The sequence below is a fragment of the Ranitomeya imitator genome, chromosome 8, assembly GCF_032444005.1.
Source record: "Ranitomeya imitator isolate aRanImi1 chromosome 8, aRanImi1.pri, whole genome shotgun sequence".
Classification (NCBI taxonomy): domain Eukaryota; kingdom Metazoa; phylum Chordata; class Amphibia; order Anura; family Dendrobatidae; genus Ranitomeya; species Ranitomeya imitator.
Window position 1 is genome coordinate 154,568,270 of NC_091289.1, and position 22,625 is coordinate 154,590,894.

Consider the following 22,625-nt stretch of genomic DNA (forward strand, 5'->3'; position numbering starts at 1 on the left):
GATAGCTGTCTCCCTTCCGTATAACTGTATGGAGTCGGCTGTCAATCAGCATGACGTCAGCACTCATGCCCCGTTGACAGAACAGCCCGGAAGAGGAAGAACTGCTCTGTAGACGTGGAGCAGCAGAATTTCCAGCAGGAGCAGTCATTGACCGCTCTGAGACAGAACAGACAGGAAGTTACCTCTATTAGCAACTACCTGCCTTAGTTTTTAGGCCCATAGTAAAAAAAATGACAGTCTTGGATAACCCCTTTAATTAATAACCTATATGTACCCATGATTGGTGGCATCAAAAAGTATAACCTATCATGCAAAAAAACAAGCTCTCATAGAGAGTTATGTATTGGAATGCTTAATGTAGTAATATCCAAGGCAGTGTTCTTAAGTGGTTAAAAACTGTGAAGAATTTAAAGAAAAAATTGATATGCATTGGAAAATTGTTTAACTTTTCTCTATACAAAAAAAAAATAATTTGCAAAAATTAGAATGTCTTTTTTTTTAAATTTCAGGTTAGTCCAACTCCTCAACCTCAACTACTTTAACCTCCCTCCGTTCCTACGTTCTCTGTTCAGCCCTCCCGATGTGATCACTAATACTGTATTGATCACTGGCAGATTCAGACACACATTCCGCAGAGAATAAGCATCTTCCTGGGCGGCGGGTGGCATAACCACACTGAACCATCAGACTGCTGAACTGTATTTTCCACCCTAATAGTCCAGATATCAAAAACATGTTGTGAACACGACCCGTCAGATTGGACATAAACCCTTTACAAAAACAGATTCATTTTGCTGATGGTGTTTTTTTTTATACTATGCAAATAAAGGGGCATATTGACTTTCTGCATCGTGCCAAAGCACGTACCCGACACAACATGTTTATGTGTTTCTGGGCAGTAGAAGAGAGGGGAGGGCACATCTCAGCGCTGCTGGCATCAGCTTATGAATTCTAGCAGTGTCATTAGGTTGTTAAGAAAATCTTTGTTATTGTGGTAGCCTTAAGGAGGCGGCTTAAGGGGATGCTACATATACATATATATATATATATATACTAGCTGAAGAGCCCGGCGTTGCCTGGGCATAGTAAATATCTGTGGTTAGTTATAGCACCTCACTTCTCTTATTTTCCCATCACGCCTCTCATTTTCCCAATCACATCTTTCATTTTCCCCCTCACACCTCTCATTTTCCCCCCACTCCTCTCATTCCCCCCTAACACTTGTCATTTCGACCTCACATCTGTCATTTTCTGATCACTCCACTATTTTCCCTCACTCCTCTCATTTTGCACTCACACCTTTTCATTTTCACCTCACACCCCTCATTTTCACCTCAGTATATACATGTTTGTCATCTCCCTTATATATAGTATATACCTGTATGTCATCTCCTGTATATAGTTTATACCTGTATGTCATCTCCCCTGTATATAGTATATACCTGCTGTGTGTCATCTCCCCTGTATATAGTATATACCTGTATGTCATCTCCTCCTATATATAGTATATACCTGTATGTCATCTCCTTCTATATATAGTATATACCTGTATGTCATCTCCTCCTGTATATAGTATATACCTGTGTGTCATCTCCCCTGTATATAGTATATACCTGTATGTCATCTTCTATATATAGCATATACCTGTATGTCATCTCCTGTATATAGTATATACCTGTAGGTCATCTGCTCCTGTATATAGTATATACCTGTGTGTCATCTCCTCCTGTTTATAGTATACTAGACTGTGGCCCGATTCTAACGCATCGGGTATTCTAGAATATGCATGTCCCCGTAGTATATGGACAATGATGATTCCAGAATGCGCGGCAGACTGTGCCCGTCGCTGATTGGTCGAGGCAACCTTTATGACATCATCGTCGCCATGGCAACCATTATGACATCTACGTCGATACTGTGCCCATCGCTGAATCAGAAACGTGAGATGTCTACGTCCTTTATGACATCATCGTCGCTGTGCCCGTTGCTGATTGGTCGAGGCCTGGCGGCCTCGACCAATCAGAGACGCGGGATTTCTACGTCGATGCTGTGCCGGTCTCTGATTGGTCGAGGCCTGGCGGCCTCGACCAATCAGAGAGCCGGGATTTCCAAGACAGACAGACAGACAGACAGACGGAAAAACCCTTAGACAATTATATATATAGATACCTGTGTGTCATCTCTCCTGTATATAGTATATATCTGTGTGTCATCTCCTCCTGTATTAGACCTCGTTCACACGTTATTTGCTCAGTATTTTTACCTCAGTATTTGTAAGCTAAATTGGCAGCCTGATAAATCCCCAGCCAACAGGAAGCCCTCCCCCTGGCAGTATATATTAGCTCACACATACACATAATAGACAGGTCATGTGACTGACAGCTGCCGTATTTCCTATATGGTACATTTGTTGCTCTTGTAGTTTGTCTGCTTATTAATCAGATTTTTATTTTTGAAGGCTAATACCAGACTTGTGTGTGTTTTAGGGCGAGTTTCATTTGTCAAGTTGTGTGTGTTGAGTTGCGTGTGGCGACATGCATGTAGCGACTTTTGTGAGATGAGTTTTGTGTGGCAACATGCGTGTAGCAACTTTTTGTGTGTCGAGTTGCATGTGTGTGGCGCATTTTGTGTGTGTGTTCATATCCCTGTGTGTGGTGAGTATCCTATGTCGGGGCCTCACCTTAGCAACTGTACGGTATATACTCTTTGGTGCCATCGCTCTCATTCTTTAAGTCCCCCTTGTTCACATCTGGCAGCTGTCAATTTGCCTCCAACACTTTTTTTTCACTTTTCCCCATTATGTAGATAGGGGCAAAATTGTTTGGTGAATTGGAAAGCGCGGGGTTAAAATTTCACCTCATAACATATCCTATGACGCTCTCGAGGTCCAGACGTGTGACTGTGCAAAATTTTGTGGCTGTAGCTGCGACGCCTCCAACAATTTTCCTTTCACTTTTTCCCCATTATGTAGATAGGGGCAAAATTGTTTGGTGAATTGGAAAGCGCGGGGTTAAAATTTCACCTCACAACATAGCCTATGACGCTCTCGGGGTCCAGACGTGTGACTGTGCAAAATTTTGTGGCTGTAGCTGCGACGGTGCAGATGCCAATCCCGGACATACACACACACATACACACACACACACACACACATTCAGCTTTATATAGTAGATATATATATATATATATACTAGATGGTGGCCTGATTCTAACGCATCGGGTATCCTAGAATATGCATGTGCACGTAGTATATTGCACAGCCCAGGTAGTATATTGCACAGCCCACGTAGTATATTGCCCAGCCCATGTAGTTTTTGCCCAGCCACATAGTATATTGCCCAGTCACGTAGTATATTGCCCAGTGACGTAGTATATTGCCCAGCCACGTAGTATATTGCCCAGCCACGTAGTATATTGCCCAACCACGTAGTATATTGCCCAGCCACGTAGTATATTGCCCAGTCACATACTATATTGTCCAGCTACGTAGTATATTGCCCAGCCACGTAGTATATTGCCCAGTCACGTACTATATTGCCCAGCTACGTAGTATATTGCCCAGCCACGTAGTATATTGCCCAGTCACGTAGTATATTGCTCAGCCACGTAGTATATTGCCCAGCCACGTAGTATATTGCCCAGCCACGTAGTATATTGCCCAGCCACGTAGTTTATTGCCCAGTCACGTAGTATATTGGCCAGTCACGTAGTATATTGCCCAGCCACGTATGTAACAGGTCAAAAAAGACTTAATATAAAAAATAAACATATACTCAAATTCCAAAGGCCCCTTGTAGTCCTGGCGCCTGTGTGCAGTGCACGCGGCAGCTTCCGGGCCCAGGGTTGGTATGAGCGCAGGACCTGTGATGACGTCGCGGTCACATGACCGTGACGTCATGGCAGGTCCTTCTCGCATAGCATCCTTGCCACCGGAACCTGCCGCTTGCACTGCCGAGGACAGGGCGCGACGTCGAAGGGTGAGAATAACGTTTTTTTTTAATTATTATTTGTAACATTAGATCTTTTTACTATTGATGCTGCATACGCAGCATCAATAGTAAAAACTTGGGCACACAGGGTTAATAGCTGCGTTATGGGAGTGCGTTACACCGCGGTCCATTAACGCTGGCATTAACCCTGTGTGAGGGCTGACTGGAGGGGAGTATGGAGCGGGCGCTGACTGCGGGGAGGAAGGAGCGGCCATTTTGTCGGCGGACTGTGCCCGTCGCTGATTGGTCGTGGCAATGGTCATGGGCGTTTTGCCACGACCAATCAGCGACTTGGATTTCCATGACAGACAGAGGCCGGGACCAATGAATATCAGCGACAGAAAGGAGAACAGACGGAAGTGACCCTTAGACAATTATATAGTAGATATGATAATTTGATTAATGCGGATCTGCTACCAGATCTCCTAACACAAACTGCATACATTATTAAATCGATCCCTTAAGGTACCTTCACACTGACCAACTTCACAACGATATTGCTAGCGATCCGTGACGTTGCAGCGTCCTGGATAGCGATATCGTTGTGTTTGACACGCAGCAGCGATCAGGATCCTGCTGTGACATCGTTGGTCGGAGCAGAAAGTTCAGAACTTTATTTTGTCGCTGGATCTCCCGCAGACATCGCTGAATCGGCGTGTGTGACGCCGATTCAGCGATGTCTTCACTGGTAACCAGGGTAAACATCGGGTTACTAAGCGCAGGGCTGCGCTTAGTAACCCGATGTTTACCCTGGTTACCAGTGTAAATGTAAAAAAAAAAAAACACTTCATACTTACATTCCGGTGTCTGTCGCGTCCCTCGGCGTTCTGCTTCCCTGCACTGTCAGCGCCGGCCGGCCGTAAAGCAGATTACAGCGGTGACGTCACCGCTGTGCTTTACGGCCGGCCGGCACTCACAGTCAGTGCAGGAAAGCACAGCGCCGGGGGACAGACACCGGAATGTAAGTATGTAGTGTTTTTTTTTTTTTTACATTAGCACTGGTAACCAGGGTAAACATCGGGTTACTAAGCGCGGCCCTGCACTTAGTAACACGATGTTTACCCTGGTTACCAGGGGACTTCACATAGTTGGTCGCTGGAGAGCTGTCTGTGTGACAGCTCTCCAGCGACCACACAGCGACGCTGCAGCGATCGGGATCGTTGTCTAGATCGCTGCAGCGTCGCTAAATGTGACGGTACCTTTAGACCTGACTGCTGCGTTTACTTTGAAGATCCATAGCAGTATGGCTGTATAATTATACTGTTAGAATTATTATTATACTGTAGAAAAGCAGAAAGTAAAGTCCTAGACGGCAGGTATGTGGCACCGAGGCGGTGATTAAAATCCTGAAACAGAGTGTTCTGGTGACAATATGTTACTGAGAGGAATTTTAATGGATCAGATTTTGGGTCAGGGATTTAGGAGCGACTAAAAGAGCTTGGGTGGGAAAGGTCGCTCCCATATGTTCCAGTCTGGGACTTGCAAGTCCTACATAAGGCAGCTGGGTTGGCTCCGGTGTGGTCTGTAGTGTTGGAGAGGAAAAGATCAATAATGGTGAACAGACTGAGGATAAGCATTGCCTGTACTGCTCTGTGCTACTTTCTTCTGACTACCCTGAGAAAGGACTTTGTTTTTGTTACTGAATGTTTTGGCTGAAGAAAAGCCGTTTACGTTATGTTGAAAGTTTAGGCAAAAAAATAAACTTTAACCTTTTTGACACGGAAACTTGTAACTGTATGGACCTCAACGGATACCAAAGGGCTACTCGGACTCTTGATACTGAGAATTTGCCCAATCCACTAGACGCGATTACACACGTGGCCTCCTCTCTATTGAACTGAGTGGAAACCACAGATGACAGCTGCCCTGAGTGACAAGGCATAAACCTCTTACTATCAGAAAACGCCGGTAATATAAATTCTATTACTATAATGAAAGTGAGGATTCATCACTTATGGTTCCACTACTTTTGCTTTTCCTCCACTTACCACAGTCTAAAAGTCCTGATAAAATTTATGATCGCCTGAGGAATAACGCGAAAAGGCAGCAAAGTGCAAATCGATGATGGCGCACAGAAACCTAATATTTACAGCAATGTTCTAATACTTGGCTTAGAGCAAGTCTTTCTAAATGGTAATGCTTGCAATCGGGTATGTGTAATAACAATAAAATATATGGTATTAAAAGGAACGGTAAGCAGAACAGAAGAGCTGAGTACAGGTATAATGGCGGTGCCTAGAGATAAGAGCTCAGGTGGTTCTGTCCACGGATGTCAGATAGAAAGCTAAATGCATATCACATAATACCCTTTGATTAATGTCACTTGTCATTATGTTATCTGGGATGGCAGCTTCTCCTGTAACATCAATAAATAGATCAGAGGTTAGGGAGTGCAACACTTGGTCCTCCATAAGCCATACCTTGCTCTAGCTATAGACTTACATATTAAAATTCTATAGACACTTTTGACATGGAAAAAATATTTTTCTTTATTTTAATGGCTACCTTTATTTAATAAAATTGCAGTTTCAGTCTGCAATCTTCATCCCTTCATTCATTTTCAGAGCCCCTGATATGCAGTTTGTACCCCTATCCAAGGATCATATTTGTATTGTTAGGAGTGTCTCTCCCAGACATATAGGCTGAATGTGTGATCTGCGTGTATCCAGGTTACTGCTGTATTTATTAGCTCATATATCAGCACAGCTTCTATCCTGCACTTATTTCCTCTTCGTGTTTCTTCCTTCTCTTCCCATAGACTGTTTTCTCTAACCTCCCTGAGACTGCACATGCTTTCTCCCTTGCTCACAGTGTGAAGATCTGTGTACAACCCTGTCCAATGTCAGAGCGAAGGTAGGGAGAGTAGCAAGAGTTGTCAGTTTAAGTAGGTGCTCTAATGGATTTGTAACAATTTTGCTGAGCCCTCATCTATGTATAGGACTTGCAGCGGCTAAATGGTAGAATGTTATCAATAAAGACTATTTAGAAAGTTGTTTAACTTTGCATTTAGAAAGCAAATAAACAATAAAAAATTATGTATATAGGTGTGCATAGACTTGAATATAGAATTGATAAATTAAAATTATTTGGGGAACCTATAGTACAACCATGGACGATGTTTGTATAGTACAAACATCGTCAACTGTATTGTGGCTTAAAGAACAAAATGTGCAACTGGTATCTGCAAATGATACAGGATCACGCAGCATAGAGTGCAAATTACACAATCATGGTAAAAGTAAATTTTACTTATGGTGTTGTTTACAAGGAGTAAAGAAGACCCCTCACCTGTCTGTTTTAATAAATCCTAATATTTCCTATAATGTAACAATTCTGTAGCGTTGTTTGTTAGTGCACCTTGTGCCATTCCTGTTGTTACCTACTAGTTGGGGATATGTCCCTGCACATAGTATCCTTGTCCAATTGGTGTAGAACATGTCACACTAATCAGGGACACACCCTTTTGACAAGTAGAATGTAAACACCCAGTTGTTAATTAATTCAAAAATATTCCTGATGTGAGGGGTTGACTCACTCAGCTGCTTGTAGAGGTAAACACAGGAACGCTCCTTGTGGTTAATCACCTGCTGGTTTATTAAAGCACAGCATAAACCAAAGCAGGGTTGAACAAAATAAACACGGCCTTTCTGGCCTAATGGCAAAACAAAAAGATAAAGTCCGATAGAGTCCTTTTTTCCTGCAAGATTCACCCACAGGGAAGACTCAAAGTCCTCAGCTCCTCCTGGAGCCACATCTGGAGATTTCCCTCTCCAAACACACAAAACCGAGAAAAAAATAACAGTTAACTCCCCAGCCACACCCTTGAGGTGGAGATCCCCAGCCACACCCTTGAGGTGGATATCCCCAGCCACACCCTTGAGGTGGCGATCCCCAGCCACACCCTTGAGGTGGAGATCCCCAGCCACACCCTTGAGGTGGATATCCCCAGCCACACCCTTGAGGAGGAGATCCCCAGCCACACCCTTGAGGTGGAGATATGGTGAGCAGGCGTCCCACCCATCTCTCACCTACTCACAAAAACCCAGACCCTTATCATGGCTGGTTAACCCCTTCAGCACATAGCATGGGTTTCAGATCATGGAGGAAAGCAATCTTCATGACATATACAGTGGGGCAAAAAAGTATTTAGTCAGTCAGCAATAGTGCAAGTTCCACCATTTAAAAAGATGACAGGCGTCTGTAATTTACATCATAGGTAGACCTCACCTATGGGAGACAAACTGAGAAAAAAAAATCCAGAAAATCACATTGTCTGTTTTTTTAACATTTTTTTTGCATATTATGGTGGAAAATAAGTATTTGGTCAGAAACAAACAATCAAGATTTCTGGCTCTCACAGACCTGTAACTTCTTCTTTAAGAGTCTCCTCTTTCCTCCACTCATTACCTGTAGTAATGGCACCTGTTTAAACTTGTTATCAGTATAAAAAGACACCTGTGCACACCCTCAAACAGTCTGACTCCAAACTCCACTATGGTGAAGACCAAAGAGCTGTCAAAGGACACCAGAAACAAAATTGTAGCCCTGCACCAGGCTGGGAAGACTGAATCTGCAATAGCCAACCAGCTTGGAGTGAAGAAATCAACAGTGGGAGCAATAATTAAAAATGGAAGACATACAAGACCACTGATAATCTCCCTCGATCTGGGGCTCCACGCAAAATCCCACCCCGTGGGGTCAGAATGATCACAAGAACGGTGAGCAAAAGTCCCAGAACCACGCGGGGGGACCTAGTGAATGAACTGCAGAGAGCTGGGACCAATGTAACAAGGACTACCATAAGTAACACACTACGCCACCATGGACTCAGATCCTGCAGTGCCAGACGTGTCCCACTGCTTAAGCCAGTACATGTCCGGGCCCGTCTGAAGTTTGCTAGAGAGCATTTGGTTGATCCAGAGGAGTTTTGGGAGAATGTCCTATGGTCTGATGAAACCAAACTGGAACTGTTTGGTAGAAACACAACTTGTCGTGTTTGGAGGAAAAAGAATACTGAGTTGCATCCATCAAACACCATACCTACTGTAAAGCATGGTGGTGGAAACATCATGCTTTGGGGCTGTTTCTCTGCAAAGGGGCCAGGACGACTGATCCGGGTACATGAAAGAATGAATGAGGCCATGTATCGTGAGATTTTGAGTGCAAACCTCCTTCCATCAGCAAGGGCATTGAAGATGAAACGTGGCTGGGTCTTTCAACATGACAATGATCCAAAGCACACCACCAGGGTAACGAAGGAGTGGCTTCGTAAGAAGCATTTCAAGGTCCTGGAGTGGCCTAGCCAGTCTCCAGATCTCAACCCTATAGAAAACCTTTGGAGGGAGTTGAAAGTCCGTGTTGCCAAGCGAAAAGCCAAAAACATCACTGCTCTAGAGGAGATCTGCATGGAGGAATGGGCCAACATACCAACAACAGTGTGTGGCAACCTTGTGAAGACTTACAGAAAACGTTTGACCTCTGTCATTGCCAACAAAGGATATATTACAAAGTATTGAGATGAAATTTTGTTTCTGACCAAATACTTATTTTCCACCATAATATACAAATAAAATGTTAAAAAAACAGACAATGTGATTTTCTGGATTTTTTTTTCTCAGTTTGTCTCCCATAGTTGAGGTCTACCTATGATGTAAATTACAGACGCCTCTCATCTTTTTAAGTGGTGGAACTTGCACTATTGCTGACTGACTAAATACTTTTTTGCCCCACTGTATCTCCCCTCACATACAGCGCCAGTGTCCCTGTCACAATGAGTAATAAAAGATGAACAGCACAATATAGAGTTCTAGGAAAAGATTCTCCAGAATCTCATGAAGAATAGTAATATTTACGACAGAATCGTGAAAAGATGGACAGATGGACAGATCCTTTTTAAACACTATGATTTTTAAGGTAGAATTATGGATTCAACAGAATTAATTATTTTTCTAAGTTACCTGTATCCAGCTACAGTGGCATCTCCTGATGTCACATCAATGTCTCCAGTCAACATCTTGAAAGTGGTGGTCTTCCCAGCGCCATTCACACCCAGAAGACCAAAACACTAGATAAAAGGAATGAGCAATTTTAATTATGTGCAGTTCCCCCTCTCCACCAAAAAAAACCCACAAATAAATGAGGCAAAGATTACTTAAATTCCAGATAAATACCGTATATATATTTTTTTCAATATAATCTATTGGAAGTTTTTCATACTATCATAGTTCTTGACAAAGGACCATGCAGGTCTGAACCATGTTGCCTGGGAGCACAGCGGATCTTTCTTTTCTGCCTTTTTAATTTTTCTGCTGTTGTGTTTTTTTGTGCCTTTTACACAACAGGATCAATAAAGTTATTCTTTTAAGAAGATGCGAGTTGCCGGCTATTGTTTGGGCTGTTGCTATTACTGGAGTATTTTACCATGCACCTGGACAGGTGAGACGATTGTTTCTTTTTTCACATTTTGATTAAATACATTGCATAACATTTTATATGTGAGTTACAGTCTGTGTTATTTCACAGAATTTCGCTTACGAACCTGCAACCTTTAGAGCTGATATCTCCCGGCATTTCTTGGCAGTTCACATCTGTATAGACGGTCATTTTCTTATTTGCATTTTATGTCATCTTTGTAGCATAACCTCATTAAGCTGGTATGTGTGCGTCTTTATTTTGTGAACCATTACTATGTGCAGGGCTTCAAATAAAGTTTTGGCAAACCTATTCTCCAATCCTGCTAAGGTTATCCTTTGTGTGACCAAACAGTCAGCTGTAAATATACTACTCATTATTCCTAATGTTATGTGAAATAATTTATTCAACTGATAAAATAGAAAACAACATGGTTCTCACTTTTTTTTTTACAGTGGTTACTAAAAATGATCCCAAGAACAGGTATCAATAATTCACAAGTGAGTATTATATCTGGATTTGATTGCACGTTTTGCTGCAGATGTGATGCAGTCATCACCCTTTACATTGCAAACGGTAACATCTGCGTGAATGTGACAGGTAGAAGTTGCAATGTTGATTTAGAATTCTCCAGAAACTATAGAGGTTATAAAGGTTATAGCAGACAGGGAGTGATTAGCTCAGCCCCAGGGGACACTGGGAAAGTTATTGTTGTGTTCTGGACATCCAAGAGTAAGGTATGTGTTAGAGAGTCCATTGTCAGACTGAAATCTGACACGCTGTATAGACCAATTCTTACTGGGAAGTGACTGCCGTAATCATAGAAGCAGTCAGGAGCATCTTTATTACCTCAAGATAGAAGTGAGAGAGCTACAGCACCAGACTCATCCCCCTCCCCCCATGACACTGCATGAGCAAGGTACAGTTCTGCTTAGGTTAAGACACTGTGTGTCAAGAGAAGTTATCCGTAAAGAGACTTTCATATATGTTGATGAAGCATTGCATGAAGAGAACTGATTCTGTGTGATAAAAAGAAGCTTGAATAAAATCCCTGTGATCCACTTCAGCTCAGAAATCTGTCATAGCATTGTGCCTGCAAACCGTTAACCGTACCTCCCCTCTACTGTGAAGAATTATAATTAATGGTTGCCTTGAGGAAGATTTCCCCAAGATTCCAAAAAGAACTCATGTTTCCTGTGTAGTGCATTCATATAATGAGTAGCGTGCATGCAACATGAAAATCAAGCATGGGAATTCATCCTGACGATTCAACAACAGGTAATATGATCTGTTTTAAAATTCTCTCTGAGCATACCTCTCCAGGTCGTACACCAATGCAGAGCTTGTCAACAGCAGGGGTGTGTTTACCGGCATAAATCTGAGTCAAATAATTAGGAAAACATAAAATTAGGACACTTAACAATAATATGCCTGTGTAGAAATGTTTTTGAAGAAAAAAAGTAGCAAGCCAGACCAGCTAATCAGTGTAACCCCACGCCAACCACTGATTAGCAGCTCACTGACAATATACAGTGTACACACGAAGCTGCCAATCAGTGGTGTGGGCGGAGTTATACACAGCTCAGCATTCTGAGCACTGCTAGATCTGTAGCAGAGAAAACAGAGATTCTATCAAAGCTGCACCAAGCATCCCAGTAAGTGATGCATTGCTGGAATCAGGGTCTCTGACCCTGCATCATGCAAAAACCTGATGACAGATTTCCTTTAACCCCTTCATGACTGGAGCTTTTTTCAGTTTTGCGTTTTCGATTTTCGCTCCCCTCCTTCCCAGAGCCATAACTTTTTTGTTTTTCCGTCAATTTGGCCGGGTGAGTGTTTATTTTTTGCGGGGTGAGTTGTAATTTTGAACGACACCATTGGTTTTACCATGTCGTGTGCTAGAAAACGGGAAAAAAATTCCAAGTGCGATGAAATTGCAAAAAAATTGCAATCCCACACTTCTTTTTTTGTTTGGCTTTTTTTGCTAGGTTCACTAAATGCTAAAAGTGACCTGCCATTATGATTCTCTAGGTCATTACGAGTTCATAGACATCAAACATGTCTAGGTTTGTTTTGTATCTAAGTGGTGAAAAAAAATTGCAAAATTTGCTAAAAAAAATAAATAAAAAATTGCGCCATTTTCTGATACCTGTAGTGTCTCCATTTTTCGTGATCTGGGTTTGGGTGAGGGCTTATTTTTTGCGTGCTGAGCTGACGTTTTTATTGATGCCATTTTTGTACAGATAAGATCTTTTGATCGCCCATTATTGCATTTTAATGCAATGTCGCGGTGACCAAAAAAACATACTTCTGGAATTTTGATTTTTTTTTTCTCGCTACGCTGTTTAGCGATCAGGTTTAATCTTTTTTTTATTGATAGATCTGACGTTTCTGAACGTGGCAATACCAACCTCTGGTTGTCATGCCGATGCACCGCTGACCCCCGATCACGTGACGGGGGTCAGCGGTGCGTGTATTTCCGGCCGGAAGCGTGCGTTAAATTCAACTGTCAGAGTTTGACAGCGGCATTTAACTAGTTAATAGGTGTGGGAGGATCGCGATTCCGCCAGTGCCTATTGCGGGCACATGTCAGCTGTTGAAAACAACTGACATGTCGTGGCTTTGAGGTGGGCTCACCGCCGGAGCCCGCATAAAAGAGGGGGTTCTGACGTCGGATGCACTATCCCGTCCAACGTCAGAAAGGAGTTAAATATATTAATAAATATCAAGTCTGCATCTTGTGCTTTTACTTCCGTCAGCTATTGTCATATGTAACCAGATGCAATAATTTACCTTTGTTAATTCCTCTAGACGTAATATATCATTCTTTCCTCCACCCTTTATCACTCTATTTCTCTCTTGTGCAACATCTTCATCTTCTCCATCTCTATGATCTTTGGGAGGTTCTGCAAACCTGCAATACACGTGAAAAATAACATATGAGTATTCCTATTCTAAAATCTGCAACGATGGTCCATGGTGCACCTCGGACCTTTACATGTCATATAGAGCTGCACTTGTTTAGCCACATTTATTCCACCTGACATCTCGTTCCCCCTTCACATGAGTGCTCGGTTTGGTTCTATTTTTATGTGTTTTCATTGGCTTACTTTAAAAAAAAATGGAGTATGGAGTCTCATGGAAAAACATGCAAATTAGCTTTCTTCTGCCTACTCTTCAAGACAATGTCTGACCCTTTATCAAGACTCGGGCAGCGTGGTGGCTCAGTGGTTAGCACTGTTGGATTGTGAGCCCCATTGGGCACAGTGGTGGTGATGTCTGTAAAGCGCTGAGGAATGTATAATGTATAAGTAAAACATAGTAATTAAGCCTTGCAACGTGTTTATCCTCAGGCATGTTATAAGGCTCTTTAAAGGGAACCAGGTTTTTCCTAAATAACTTTCGGCCTCCACCTTTCAGCCCTGTGTTACAGCATTCTGTAATGCTGTATATAAGTTTCCTTGCCTCGCTGCAAAACCAAATAAAAAACCTTTTATTATACTCCCCTATGGGGCGTTCCAGTCTGATGGGCGTTGCTGGTCTTCGTCCAGCCCCTCCTCTCTTCTTGAGATTGCTGTCCTCCTACTCTGCTTCATGTGAATGATGTGCCCTATGTCATCCACACAGTGTTTACCATGGCGCTCCTGCTCTCTTCCCGGCTGATGCCAGAGCAAACTACTGTTCTGCACATGAGCGGGGTAAGGCCAAAGAGTGTCGGCGCATGCACACTGCAGTACTTGGCTCTGTCCTAGTCATGTCAGAGAAGCACGCCTGCACAGGAGCGTGATGGGGAACACTGTGGGGATGACGTAGAATGCGGCATACTCACTAAGCAAGGAGGGCGGCATTGCAATAACAAAGGAGGCGCCAGACCAAGACCAGTGACGCCCATCGGACCAGACCGCCTCGTGGGTGAATAAAATGTTTTATTTTGAAGGGAGGCTAGTAGACTTATACACAGGGCTGAACATACGGCTGAAAGGTGGTGGCCGTAGGTTATATGGGAAAATCCTGGTGACAGGTTCCCTTTCAGGGGGTGGGCATTGACTTACGTTGTAGCTTCCTCTATAGGTGGCACCAGTGAGAGCGTCCTTTTCCTTTTCGTAGGGAGCAAATTGACATAATCACTCTGACCTATGGCTTAGTGGACCCACCACACCGGATCAGCCATAACATAATGCTCTGGAATTATCCTTATATAGAGTTTGATCTATTGCGGTTGTACTGTTCAACATATCTCACCAAGTGCTGAGAAAGAAACGGTTTTGAATAAGTAGATTCAGGCCAAAATACACGACTCCTTCAACGGCCATCACAATAATATTTCTTCCCAGAAACTCCCACTGGAAAGGATTTGTTATATGCTTTTCACCTGAATGGAACACAGTGTTATAGTAATAATTATTTATTGAAATAATTAAAAAAAATACAGTGTAAAATTACAGAGAGGGACCCCTCATTCGTGATAACCAGCCTTGCTAACAGTGACAGATGAGGGTTGCAGCCCCCAGCTGTCAGTTTTGCCTGGCTGGTTATCAAAAATACAGGGGAACCCATGTCAGTTTATTTATTTACTTATGGCGCAGGCGCCAGCTGATGAATACTCCCATTAGCCGCCGCCTTCTCTTGCTGTTAATAACGGCTTCAGGTGTAGGCTGCCTCCTCTCACTGTTAGCACTCAAAAATAACTCTAATCATCCTCCCCTTTTCGCGCTGATCACAAGGGAGAATGATGAGAGCCGTCTTCAGCACTCAGTGCCAGGGAACAGCGCTAACTGTACCGCTGCCTCCCTGGCACCGGTACGTGTGGTACTGATAACACACGGATGACATCCCTGTGTGTCATCAGGCCTGTGCTGCTGTTAAAAAATGGATGTGTCAACGTATTTTGCCTGCTGACACGGTCCATGGAAACACACTGACATGTGCAAAGACCCATTTACATGAATGTGTCTATGTGTGACTCCGGTACGTGTGAAAACTGTCACCACACGTACCGGAAAAACTGAAAGAGGCTGAAAACTGTAGAAGCTGGCATTCTTAGTTTTGCAATGGGTGCTATAAGGAAACACAATATTCACTCCCTGATAATCTTTTTCACCAAGGAACATCTACTTGAGAACTTCTCAGGAGAACTGCAGTTCTCATAGGTAAAATGTAGAGCATTTCCCTTGTTTAACCCTGAAGGAATATCCATGCATTTACCAAAGCGGGCGTACACGTCAGTCACTGCTTGATTCATTGCCAAATCAATGAGTCCTCGCCCCAGGCAGAAGTGTGGGAAGATTAAGAGCAAATCTTTTAGCTTCTCATTGAACTTCAATAAAGACTAGAATGAATAAAAAAAATACATTGAAACAAAGTAAAAGAAATATCAAACTAATTGCACATTGTAAAATAACAAAATTTCTGATAGTGTCCCTATAAAGTGCTGAACACACTGACTGCACCCAACATTATCAATTCTGTATTAGTCAGTGACCAGATAGTTCTGTCTCCTTGACCATGGAGAAGATGATTCACAATATGCTCCATCATGATTACATTATTGTACATTTGTATATTTAGGAATCATTGCATTATGGCACCACCGATAATCCTGACAAAGTGAAGCCTTGTGCTCAGATCTGCCAGTTTTTGGCATGCTTTATAGTTTTTGGAAACCCACTGCTCCATAGAACACAATAGGAGAATCAATTTTACCTATTTTACTAATAAATGAACTTAAAGAGAAGCACAAACATAGTGAATTAATTCACCAATTCATCCCAATAGGCAGAGAGTCCGCAAAATGCAAATTAGGTGAATGTGAACCCCATGTCCTGCCAGGAACCTGAACTTTACTTCATGGTGAATATTGTTATTTATGAGGAATAAGAGTAATCAGAGGTCCCCGTGTATTGTGCAGCCCAGATAAAGTTGGAGAACACAACTGTCTCTAAATATACAAGAGGAGGACATAGCTGCTTAAAAAAGAATTAATCAGCATAAGAATGAATAATCTGTTTATAAAGGGTTAATCTGAGACTCCCTACACATGGGCAGCCACAGTCACAAAACATTGAGGAGAATGCTGTGACAAGAGTAATCACAGTTGTTTCTAAGGCTGCCGTCACACCATCATTATTTGGTCAGTATTTTACATCAGTATTTGTAAGCCAAAACCAGGAGTGGAACAATTAGAGGATAAGTATAATAGAAACATATTCACCACTTCTGTATTTATCACCTACTCCTGGTTTTGGCTTACAAATACTGATGTAAAATACTGACCAAATACTGCTAGTGTTACGGCAGCCTAACCAAACACTGATCTATAATACACAGGAATTCATCTTATATCTGTTTTTACCTAAATATATCCAGCAAAAACTAAGACAGCAGCAGAGAACCCACTGTGTTTTCATGCTGCACACTCCCTGCCTCCTCCCCCCAAAGTAGTACCTCCCAGCTCAGAAGCAGGAAGTCTCAAATAGCTGTTAAAATAGTGAGACATCAGAGAGCCCGACTTCAGCCAACTTCAGTTTCTCTTTTCTGTCAGCAAATTTTTGCTATGTAATCTAAGGGCAGCATGAAGTGGGGGCTGAGATACTGATTTAACTGATGTGCCTTTTATTAGGCTGTCTGCTTTTTTACTTACAATGAAGGTTTTATCAGCAAGAGATTATCATTTCCAGACTAACTCATGAATGCCTCCTGGTCCAACAACACCCCAGCACTGATAAACAGCTCACTGTCAATATACAGAGTACCCAGAAAGCTGTGGTGTGGGCAGGGGGGCTAGCTATCTGAGCTCTGCTTCATGCTGCATCTAAAAACACCGATTGTATCACAACTGCTGCACCCAGTACATTAAGTGATACATTATTGGATTGAGGGTCCCTTTTCCTACATTATGCTGCTCTCAGATGAGATAGCAAAAACCTGGTGACAGATTCCCTTTAAATGTACTTGCAATAAAGGGGTTAGGCCCTGACAACCTATATTTACAAAGTAACATAGTGACATAGTTAGTAAGGCCGAAAAAAGACATTTGTCCATCCAGTTCGACCTATATTCCATCATAATAAATCCCCAGATCTACGTCCTTCTACAGAACCTAATAATTGTATGATACAATATTGTTCTGCTCCAGGAAGACATCCAGGCCTCTCTGGATATTTAATTCCATGAAGAAATGAGAAGTTGTCACAACCATACTGCAGACCAGGGATCATGCAGAGTCACATGAACTTTTTTATTTGTGTGTGTGTATATATATATATATATATATATATATATATATATATACAATGCCTACAAGTAGTATTCAACCCCCTGCAGATTTAGCAGGTTTAATAAGATGCAAATAAGTTAGAGCCTTCAAACTTCAAACAAGAGCAGGATTTATTAACAGATGCATAAATCTTACAAACCAAAAAGTTTTGTTGCTCAGTTAAATTTTTATAAATTTTAAACATAAAAGTGTGGGTCAATTATTATTCAACCCCTAGGTTTAATATTTTGTGGAATAACCTTTGTTTGCAATTACAGCTAATTATCGTCTTTTATAAGACCTGATCAGGCCGGCACAGGTCTCTGGAGTTATCTTGGCCCACTCCTACATGCAGATCTTCTCCAAGTTATCTAGGTTCTTTGGGTGTCTCATGTGGACTTTAATCTTGAGCTCCTTCCACAAGTTTTCAATTGGGTTAAGGTCAGGAGACTGACTAGGCCACTGCAACACCTTGATTTTTTGCCTCTTGAACCAGGCCTTGGTTTTCTTGGCTGTGTGCTTTGGGTCGTTGTCTTGTTGGAAGATGAAATGACGACCCATCTTAAGATCCTTGATGGAGGAGCGGAGGTTCTTGGCCAAAATCTCCAGGTAGGCTGTGCTATCCATCTTCCCATGGATGCGGACCAGATGGCCAGGCCCCTTGGCTGAGAAACAGCCCCACAGCATGATGCTGCCACCACCATGCTTGACTGTAGGGATGGTATTCTTGGGGTCGTATGCAGTGCCATCCAGTCTCCAAACGTCACGTGTGTGGTTGGCACCAAAGATCTCGATCTTGGTCTCATCAGACCAGAGAACCTTGAACCAGTCAGTCTCAGAGTCCTCCAAGTGATCATGAGCAAACTGTAGACAAGCCTTGACATGACGCTTTGAAAGTAAAGGTACCTTACGGGCTCGTCTGGAACGGAGACCATTGCGGTGGAGTACATTACTTATGGTATTGACTGAAACCAATGTCCCCACTACCATGAGATCTTCCCGGAGCTCCTTCCTTGTTGTCCTTGGGTTAGCCTTGACTCTTCAGACAAGCCTGGCCTCGGCACGGGAGGAAACTTTCAAAGGCTGTCCAGGCCGTGGAAGGCTAACAGTAGTTCCATAAGCCTTCCACTTCCGGATGATGCTCCAAACAGTGGAGACAGGTAGGCCCAACTCCTTGGAAAGGGTTTTGTACCCCTTGCCAGCCTTGTGACCCTCCACAATCTTGTCTCTGATGGCCTTGGAATGCTCCTTTGTCTTTCCCATGTTGACCATGTATGAGTGCTGTTCACAAGTTTGGGGAGGGTCTTAAATAGTCAGAAAAGGCTGGAAAGAGAGATAATTAATCCAAACATGTGAAGCTCATTGTTCTTTGTGCCTGAACTACTCCTTAATACTTTAGGGGAACCAAACAGAATTCTGGTGGGTTGAGGGGATGAATAATAAATGACCCTCTGAAATAACTTTTCCCATTTTTTTAAAAAAATAAACAAAGAAATAACATTCTTTTTTGCTGCAGTGCATTTCACACTTCCAGGCTGATCTACAGTCCAAATGTCACAATGCCAAGTTAATTCCAAATGTGTAAACCTGCTAAATCTGCAGGGGGTTGAATACTACTTGTAGGCACTGTATATATATATATATATATATATATATATATATATATATATATATATATATATATATATATATATATATATATATATGCTCTATGTATAATAGCTTACTGAATAGTTTTTTTTTCCAACAAGTAAATAACCTAAAACAACATATTAATGTCTATATTGGGGTTCAGCTTTACTTACCCTATTATTCTCAAAAAGATCCAGGATGAAGGTAATGGCACTGCTGTTTATGCCAATGAACAGATTTATACAGGACAAAGCCACATAGGCCGTGCTTGGCACATTGAATAGATATGATGCTGGATACATCATAGGGATCACAGCCCATCTGCAAATAAAAATAATTCACAGGAAATACAGGTATTTAGTGTGTACAGTCATCTAAATTAGGATTTAGGATTATTTTTCTAACTATAATATTTAAGTAATAAAAAAACTAAAAAATATCATATATATTAATATATGTCATATATATATTATGTTATTATTACAATATGACATAAAGTGAACAGAAGAGGGCAGATATTTTCCAAATCACAAATACGCATCGTATCGTATTGCCACCTAGTGGTCACATATCAACTAGCAACTGCAATAGTGCTCTGACAACAAAGCCTAAAATCTTGGATTTTAGAGAAATCTGGTATTCAGTTGTATAAGAAGCTATTTTCCCATTGACGGTGGGGGATGGCGCTCGTCAGCTTGTCATGCTGTTTTTTCATAAATTGTATGAATGGCTCGAATATACAGAAAACCTCTTGAAACAGTATAAGCTACAACCAAATTAATTGCAAACCTGTGGCACTTACCCGTAGAAAAAGAGCAGAGCTATGAGTGCTGGTAGGTTAGTAGCGGAAGTATATGCCTTCTTTTCAAAACCGATGAATATTAATACCACCATGGCGACACTTATGGCGTAGCTTGCCTGAGACACAAAGTGTAGAGGTGACCATTGTACAATAGTATTTGAATATTGTCCAGATAGATAAAAATGTTCTTATAGATCACCTGATAGCTGATAAATGTATGATCAATGGGGGTCCGATATCTTGATCCAATCACGAGAACAAGGGTCCCAAAGTCCCACCCTTCACTGCATGACTGGTGGTCGCATATGCTCACTAATGTGCCATTTACACAGGGGACCCCCATTTTTGAGATCAGGGGAAGGTCCAGTAGACCCAGCGATCGTGCATTTATCATCTATCCTGTGTAGTTTATGGGGCAACCCCTTTAAGAAACACTGTTGTATAGACCTGCATCGTATTTGCCTTTTAGTCTTTGTGGAATACAAGAAGAAAACCACACAATTTATATGGTGAGAAAAGGACCTGAAGCCCCTCAACAAGGGTGTAGCTATGGTGGGTGTAGAGGTAAAAGATGTACCTGGGTTTTGTGCCTTAAAGGGAATCTAACAGTAGTATCAACACTCCTAAGCCGTCTACGTGGATATGTCGGTCAAAGGAAGTTGAATAAAATGATACCTTGATATTTGTGATCTGATGCCTTATTCTAGAGAAATTCACGTTTTTCTTAATATGTAAATGAGCTGTTAAGATCTATGGGCCGGACATAGATCTCCCTGAGAATCTGCCTCCAGAGCTTATTGTAAATGAAAGAGTGTTACCATTGTGAGACGTGTAGATCAGGAGAGCAGACTGTCAGTCATTACATGCCTCACACTGGTAATGCCCCCTTTCATTTAAAATAATCTCTGGAGGCGGAGTCCCAGGGGAGATCTATGCCCGGCCCATAGATCTTAACAGCTCATTTTACATATGAAAAAAAAACCATGATTTATCTTCGGATCACAGATAGCAAGGTCTCATTTTATTCAACTTTCTACGACCTGCCTGCCCATAAAGACACGTTAGGAGGGTTGATATTACCGACAGCCTAAGAATCCAAAGCAAATAAGACCCTGTTAAATGTTACATGGCCGTTACACTAGGGAAATAAAAGCAAAAATACCATCTGCTCACCTGATTGAGAAATGCTTGGAAAGAGGGCGCGGTGCACGGAGACCTCAGACTTGTTTCCGGAGCAATTAAGCCATGAAGGAGAAAAAAGAAAATCCAGGAACCCGCAAGAAAAATGTATTTATTTTAGATATAAAAAAAAAAATTGTGAAGAAAGAATTAAAAATACATATTAATGCTCTTAGGAGCCTGTACAGCTCGAAACGCGTCACATTAATGTGTATTTTTAATTCTTCCTCCACAATTTTTTTTTTTAAATATCTAAAATAAATATGATGTTTTAAAATATTTTTTCTTGCGTTGCTGGATTTTCTATTTTCTTCTTCATAGTTACAGTAGTGGCCCTGTTATAGAATTACTATTGGTACCTGGAGCTTCAAGCTGCATTTTTTGGACTCCAAGCTTTGATTTACTACTTAGCATGTGGGCACTAGCCAGTGACAGGATCAAGACCCCTTAGATGAGAGATGGAGTCCCCATTTTCTTGAATGCACGTATTAGGCTAACTTTATGCTAGGCGTTTTTGCTGTTCTTTTATACCAAATTTCAGCAGTTTTTTTACAGTATCAGCAAAGCCTATGAGATTACAGAAATATCATGCACATATTGCTTTTTTTTATCATCAGTATTTTGTGCTTCGCAATGTTTTTTGGACATAGAGCATGTCACGTCTGTTACCATGTTTCACCCATTGACTTGAATGGGTGGCGAAAAACGCACCAAAAATGCACCAAAAAGCAGGTGTCATGTTTTGCTGCATTTTTAGTGCCAGAACCTGATTCTATGGAATAGGAATTTTTTTTCCAGCACTAAACTTTATCAGCATGCACGAGAGACAAATCTAGCATTCCAAAACCGCAGCAAAATATGCACAAAAAACCGCAAGGAAATCATGCTTTTTTCCACGCTTCTTTCCTGCCAAGGAATCAGGTTTTGTTGCAGAAAAAAAAAAAAAACGCTGAAAAAAGCCTAGTGTGAACTTACCCATAAAATTGCAACAGTTCCTATTCTTCCCTGTGTTATCATGTGTCATCGTCATGTCACTTTGTGACAAAAAAGGAAAATGTATGCAACTTACTATGTCCCAGGTGAAGTTTGTGAGCCAGTAGACGGCCGGTGTCACCCCACTCACAAACTGAAGGTGCTTGGCACTCGAGACCCTTTCTTGAATCAAATACAGCACAAAGCTTGCTGGGATGAAAGACATTGCAAATATCACACAGATTGCGACCACCACGTCCACCGAAGTAGTCAGCCTGGAAAAGAAAGACTTATCAAGATACCAACGTTTGTAGAGAATTTTTTAACATTTTTGTGATCATCGAGTTCTTAAAGAGATTGCCCACCAATGGGCGGAGGCGAAAAA

At 41.8% G+C, this 22,625-nt stretch overlaps 1 protein-coding gene across 1 annotated transcript in view; it reads right to left on the reverse strand.

Annotated features, from left to right (window-relative positions):
• ABCA4 (ATP binding cassette subfamily A member 4) overlaps positions 1-22,625 on the reverse strand; it is a 200,451-nt gene that overhangs the window by 6,259 nt on the left and 171,567 nt on the right. Inside the window, exons 38-45 of the mRNA XM_069737669.1 lie at positions 22,338-22,515; positions 20,090-20,205; positions 19,461-19,608; positions 15,606-15,729; positions 14,643-14,772; positions 13,194-13,314; positions 11,716-11,778; positions 9,947-10,053 (exon numbers count right to left, since the gene is read on the reverse strand). Of these exons, the coding sequence (XP_069593770.1) occupies positions 9,947-10,053; positions 11,716-11,778; positions 13,194-13,314; positions 14,643-14,772; positions 15,606-15,729; positions 19,461-19,608; positions 20,090-20,205; positions 22,338-22,515 (987 nt within the window). The remainder of the gene's footprint in view (positions 1-9,946; positions 10,054-11,715; positions 11,779-13,193; positions 13,315-14,642; positions 14,773-15,605; positions 15,730-19,460; positions 19,609-20,089; positions 20,206-22,337; positions 22,516-22,625) is intronic.